At 45.7% G+C, this 6,109-nt stretch overlaps 1 protein-coding gene across 1 annotated transcript in view; it reads right to left on the reverse strand.

The window, feature by feature from the left end:
• Window positions 1–5,905, reverse strand: part of GFRA1 (GDNF family receptor alpha 1) — a 138,820-nt gene extending 132,915 nt beyond the window's left edge. The window contains exons 1-3 of the mRNA XM_036385736.1: window positions 5,455–5,905; window positions 4,066–4,350; window positions 2,492–2,575 (exon numbers count right to left, since the gene is read on the reverse strand). Coding sequence (XP_036241629.1) covers window positions 2,492–2,575; window positions 4,066–4,350; window positions 5,455–5,494 — 409 coding nt within the window. The 5' untranslated portion in view covers window positions 5,495–5,905. The remainder of the gene's footprint in view (window positions 1–2,491; window positions 2,576–4,065; window positions 4,351–5,454) is intronic.
• Window positions 5,906–6,109: the final 204 nt, after the last annotated feature.

A 6,109-nucleotide genomic window follows, 5' to 3' on the forward strand; every position in this document is an offset into this window, starting at 1 on the left:
AGTAGTTAGAAAAAAAATTCAACCCTACATATGCCCAAAACAAAATACAAGACAGTCTTTCAACTAGGAAGACTCAATCTTAGTAACAGGTTTAGCCATATATTCCTGATTTTTCTCCTAAACCAACATATTGATGCTTAAAATAAAGAGAATGTGGCGTCCTGTCTCCATAGGCAAAGCAATTTTGGACATTAGTCAGAACAGAATTACATCAACTTTAACTGGTTTTAAAAACTGTCCTTCATTTTGTAGGCTTATGTACACTACTTAAAAGGCTTATCTGACACAAAACAGTCATCTCAGCCAGTGATTTCTCCTTTCACATACCACAAAAGAAAACTACTGTGATTTTCTACACTACCACAAAAATAAATACAAAAGGGAGCAAAGACATGACCCTTGATATAAGTCCAAGTAATACAGGACCACAGAATGGGTTTTGTGGTATGAAAGAGTTAATTGCTGCTTTTAATTACACAAAACTAACTTTAATGGGAGTGAACACTCAGCAACATCTATAAACAGAATGTCCACATTAGCAGAACACCAGGTATGAAACCCCTGCCAACACTACTTGTACAGGGATTGTTTTGTTTGTTTTAATCAAATTTTATGAAGTTCTGCTGTATTTGCAGAGCTCTGCAAAAAAACCTGTAAGGATGAGGAGCTTTAAAGAATGTAACATGCAATAGTAACCATGAAAATAAGAAAAATGCTTTTGCTCATCTTTTTCTTTCAGCTGACAATACTTTCAAATACTGGTGTTTTTCTTCTAGATGACAACTTCTGTTTGTTGCTCACTATGAATTCTAGGCCTCCCATCCTTGTAAACCTGAATCTTTTGACCAAGGAAGCAGCAATCTGGGGGGCACTGAAAACATGGGATGAGACCTAACTGTGGTAGGATGGACATCATCTGTTGGCAACTATATCTTACTTCATTGTTGCTCTGAATAGTGGCATGAAAATTACATTTTTAAGGTAATTATTCTGCAAGTAAATGGGGAACTAAAAAAAAAACCAAAAAACAATAGAAAGGCAGAATGCAGATAAGGATATTCCTCTTGAGATCACAAAACTGCTGAGATATGTTACAATCTGGCCCCAGGCAGGCTGATCATAAACTTCAAGAAAACAGCCTAGAACTCCTCTACACTGATTTTTGTCTTGGTTTTATATTAAGTAGGAGTTTTAAGCAATAAAAAATAAAAAAATAAAGATTCTTCAGAGATTTATCGTTGCTCTCTACCATTTCTCCAACAGGCATGCTCACCAAATAGGACAATGCTTTCAAAAGATGTATGGGATAAGGATCTGAAGTCACATATTGAAAAGTGACTAAAGGGACGATTTTCAAAGGCATTAAGATACCTAAAGATGCATTAAGCACTTAAAATTTTCAAAACTGCCTGGGCATCCAACGCCTATTTAAATCACTTAGTCCTTTTTGAAAATCCCAATGGGCAGTTATCTACATTTTATGTGTCTATATGCCTTTGAAAATCTGTACCATTAAATACTTAACAACCTAAGTACCCCTGGCTTTTAATGGGATTTTGAGTCCTAAAAAGTGTAAGTACATCTGACAATTGGTCAAGCCACTCTCTTTGGTCTTTTTTCCCCCTTTCTTTTAAAGAGGCATCTCCTAATGCTTTATCCATAGCATGTCATTTAAGTAGAGCTTCAGCACTGTCCAACTTGCACACGGAGCTGTGCACATTTGATTTGTTTTATGGAGGTAAACAAATAAAAATCCAGAGTACAGACTGCATCCTCAAAAAAGACTTTCCGAAGCTCCTAAAAAGAAATGAAATTCCAATCTGTAACCCCAGTGAATGCCCCCCAAAAAACACGTTTTCAGTAAATGTGACCTCACATGAGAACAACTTAGGCTGGTAAAGAACCAACACCATTGTTTAATACCCATGCAACATATTCAAAATAGCACAAAAAAGTTCTGAAAGGCAGCCACACAGCAACAAAAAAAAAAAAAAAAAAAACAAAACCAGAAAAAGGAGGAAGTTGTGAATAGGCTCTTTAAAAAGGCAGCAGTTCCAGAAAAGAAGACAAGCTTTAATTCTGAATTTTCTTTTTCTAAAAAACTGTATGAAGCTATAAAGCATTCCCTTATGCAAGCATTTGAAAGATGTATCTTCTGATCTTCTGTAATGTCAATAGGAGGTAACTTGCACTGACCAAATTCCCAAAAAGGAACAGATTTGTAAATTGGGAACGCAGGGAATCAGATTGCCACCTACAGGAAAATTCAGCATTTATTGTCAAGAATGACTCAAAAAGAATACAAACTGCCATCCTGCCAAGCATTCTTTCATTTCAAAACCAATTAGTCTTTTCTTTTGTTCAACCATATCATGAGCTTCCTAAATCCAGGAAGCCATTATAATTTCTTTTTATTTATGAGTACTGCTTGAAAGTTTCATAATTCAATAACAAAATCATGTGTCAGTTAAAGAATTTTAATTCTGCTTACCTGATACCATTGGTGCTAGCCTGAATATGTCTGATAGTCTGCTGTTAACTGGCTCATAAGGGGAATCTTCAAGCAAGTCATTTCCTAAGGACAAAAAAATATTTGGATGCTTTTCTTACACATGAATTCAGGATAAGATTTTTTGTTTATTTTTACTCCATAACAGTGAAATGTACTTCCCTTTAATCACTTTAAAAAGTTTATATGGCTACTTGTTTTCAAAGAATTACCTATAAAAACACCTGAAATAAGCTAATTGTTTATCCCTGTCACTAGATATCTTCTCTCCCTCCTCCCTGGGTAAGGTCATAATTTGCAGAGACAGCTTGTGACATCACAGGGACTGTCCCATCTCATGCCAGCAGGAGAGAAGCTGTAGCAAGGATGCTCCTCTTCATTCACCATAACAGCAGAGCTCTTTTTTAGAAGCTCAGCTAACAGCCAAAAACTAGCATCTCTGGTATGAAACTCTCCTGACAGGATGCTGCTGGAAAAGAAACTTTTTATGATGTAGAAAACGTCTGTTATTACCTTTAGCAAAAAAAGTACATATGGACTCATTAAAATATATGGACAAATGAACAGAAAGGGATTGTTTCCCTTTCTGCAGAAGCAACTTTAAAAAAAGTTAAATGGGGAGCACACTGAAGTGAGAGATTGTACCTTCAACTCCAGGGCCACAGCAAGACAGGACTAAAAATGATGTGTCTCATATGAGGACCTGACTGTTCTAAGGAGACTAACAGAAATTTGCCTTATGAATAAGAATAACAGAGCAGTCCTGAGTCAATCACTGTTGTATCTCTTCTAACTGGCCCATCTACATGCTGTAGGAACCATAAACTTTGGGGTTTTTTCTGCCTCTGGAGATACTGCGAGTAAATACAGGAAAGGAAAACAAACTTTCACTTAAAACAACCTTCTCTTCACATTATATTTAACTTTCAGCTAAAAAGGCTAAGAAACTAGTTCCAGCGTCCTGTTAGGTGAGCCCTAATTAAGGAGTTTTAACACGATTAGGAGAATGCCTCCAAATGACTGTTTTCGTGATGCTCGTGCCCCTATCTTCGGCTGCGGTGCACGAAGGTCAGCTGGGTCCCTGGAGGAAGCTCTGGCTGCGGCTTTGGCAGCCCGGGAGCGGAGCCGCAGCTGCGCGGGGCGGACGGGGCTCCTGGGGCGGCAGCTGCGGGCACAGCCAGGGCCTGGGGGGCAGCCAGAGCCCCTCGGGGGCAGCCAAAGCCTGGGGGGCGCAGCCAGAGCCCCTCGGGGGCAGCCAGGGCCTGGGGGCACAGCCAGGGCCCCTCGGGGGCAGCCAGGGCCTGGGGGCACAGCCAGGGCCCCTCGGGGGCAGCCAGGGCCTGGGGGGCACAGCCAGGGCCCTCCGGGGGGCACAGCCAGGGCCCCTCGGGGGGCGCAGCCAGAGCCCCTCGGGGGGCGCAGCCAGAGCCCCTCGGGGGGCGCAGCCAGAGCCCCTCGGGGGGCGCAGCCAGAGCCCCTCGGGGGGCGCAGCCAGAGCCCCTCGGGGCAGCCGCACACCCGCACCCTGCGCTGGGGGTTCTGCGTGCGCCACGTACCCTGCAAGCTCTGGTACATGCTCCAGTAAATGCGCAGGCAGTTCTTCTCCTTCTTCATGCCCCTCTTGCAGCGGCAGTTGTACAGGGATTTCTGCTTGAGAGCTTCCATGGCGCTTCTGCATTCGTCCTTCGCCTCCAGGCCCGTGGCCCGGCTGAAGTTGCTCTCTTTGCCGGCTACACACTGCCTCAGTGTCCTGAATTTAGTACTACAGCTCTGCTCCTTCAGACACTGATCGCTGGCTTTCACGCAGTCCAGGCGGTCCCCTCCAGGCAGCCCGCTCACTTCTGCAGACAAAAGTACATCTATGGAGAGCAGACACAAACCAACCCGCGCTCTTTGGGGGAGCAGCGTGCCTGGAAGCCCAGATCCTGAGCAGCACCTGGGAGGCACGGGGCACCTCCTCACGCTGCACATGCGGCCAACCCCAGGGGCAGCACCTTGCAAACCTCCTGGCTTCACGCTACGCCTTAGGAAAAAGCACACAGGGTTTCCGTGGGCTTAGATCCACTTTCGGGGGAGTCCAATGAAACAGTATTTTTTAACCCTGATGGCTGATTTATGAGGAAAGAGAAAAATGAAAGAAAACCCGGAGGGATTAATGTGCCTGATAAAACAAGCATTTGTTATTCCATAGATCCACTTTGGTGAAACAAATCAGCTTTCCAATGCAGGGTTTAAGTAAGGGGTTAAATATTCAGCCTCACTTTCCACAAGAGCTTTGCTGTAATTTCACTTACATCCAGGAACAGCCCGCTCAGAGAGATAAGTATCTTCACTGATTGATATTAGCCTGTCTTTGCGTCAGTCACTTTTTAAAGGCTGTGCACATTTTTGCTTATTCTATATGCATAAAGGTAGAATTTGTTACTTCCCCCCCTCCCCACTTCTCTCCACGTATGATGCTTTTGCAGGAGAACAAAGCAAATTGCATTAACTCTCTCCTCTCCATCGTGCCCCCGTCATGCTCCCTCAGACACATGCGGATGGAAACGCAAACCTCTCCTGTGGAAAGGAAACCAGTTTGGGCTGCAAACCACTACCAGTCGGGCAGGTTGCCAGGTTCAGGTGAAGATGTAATCCTTCAGTTGGTCTTGTCATCCCCCACCCTCCCCAGGCAGCCTTATTTTATTTAAATGAAAAGTTTCCCTGTAACTTGCGAGAACCCAATTTAACAAGAGGCTAAACAGGCAAGTACCGAAGTCTGTAACCTACAGAGCTTTAAACGTAGACCGGGCTAACTGATGTGAGGCAGAGCCATTAAAACTACTGGAAACTTCACTGTTCTGCCTAAACAATAGACTGACAAGCATCAGGCTCCCGGTCCCATAAACCCAATGCCTCGCTTTATGAAGCGATGTGCAAACCGAAATCAGGCACCAGCAACTTACCCACTAAGGGCAAAGCGAAGTACAAGAGAACGAGAAACATCTTGCTGTCTTTGGTTTCCCCAAACGACTTGATGTGTCACAACAAAGATGATCAGCATGTAGATATTCCAATACCGCCGAGGTCTAAAGGCTCCAAGTTCAGATCCATTGAATTCAAGGGGAAAGAAAAAAAAAAAGCCACCAAGCAAAAAAAAACCCCACAACCCCCTCTCCTCTTCACCGCTACCACCACCGGCGGCAGGAGCAGCGACGCAAACGCTGAGCTTTTCCCTTAGATTTCAGGTCTGAGCAACCTGCAGGCACAAGCGCTGACTCCAGTGCGGGAGCGAGAGGCGCACGCACGGTTTATGTGTGTGTGTGTCTGTGTGATGTGTGTGAGTGAGCGAGCGAGCGGCAGCGGGGCAGGAGCGCCGGTCGCCTCCTTGGGTGGGCAGCGCCTGTTCCCAGGGAGGGACCGAGAGGCACGGGGGGCGGGAGGGGGGTGCCCACACCAGACCGCAGCGCCCGCCCGCCCCCGGCCGCGCAGCCGGGGCCAGCCGCTGGGATCAGCCCCGCTGGTGGCAGCCCCGCTGGTGGCAGCACCTCTGACAGCCCCGAGCCGCGGCTTCCCGAGCCCCCCCCCCCCGGGGCAATTCGCCTCTTCCACCCCCCCGAC

The sequence above is a fragment of the Molothrus ater genome, chromosome 8 (genome assembly GCF_012460135.2).
Source record: "Molothrus ater isolate BHLD 08-10-18 breed brown headed cowbird chromosome 8, BPBGC_Mater_1.1, whole genome shotgun sequence".
Lineage (NCBI taxonomy): Eukaryota > Metazoa > Chordata > Aves > Passeriformes > Icteridae > Molothrus > Molothrus ater.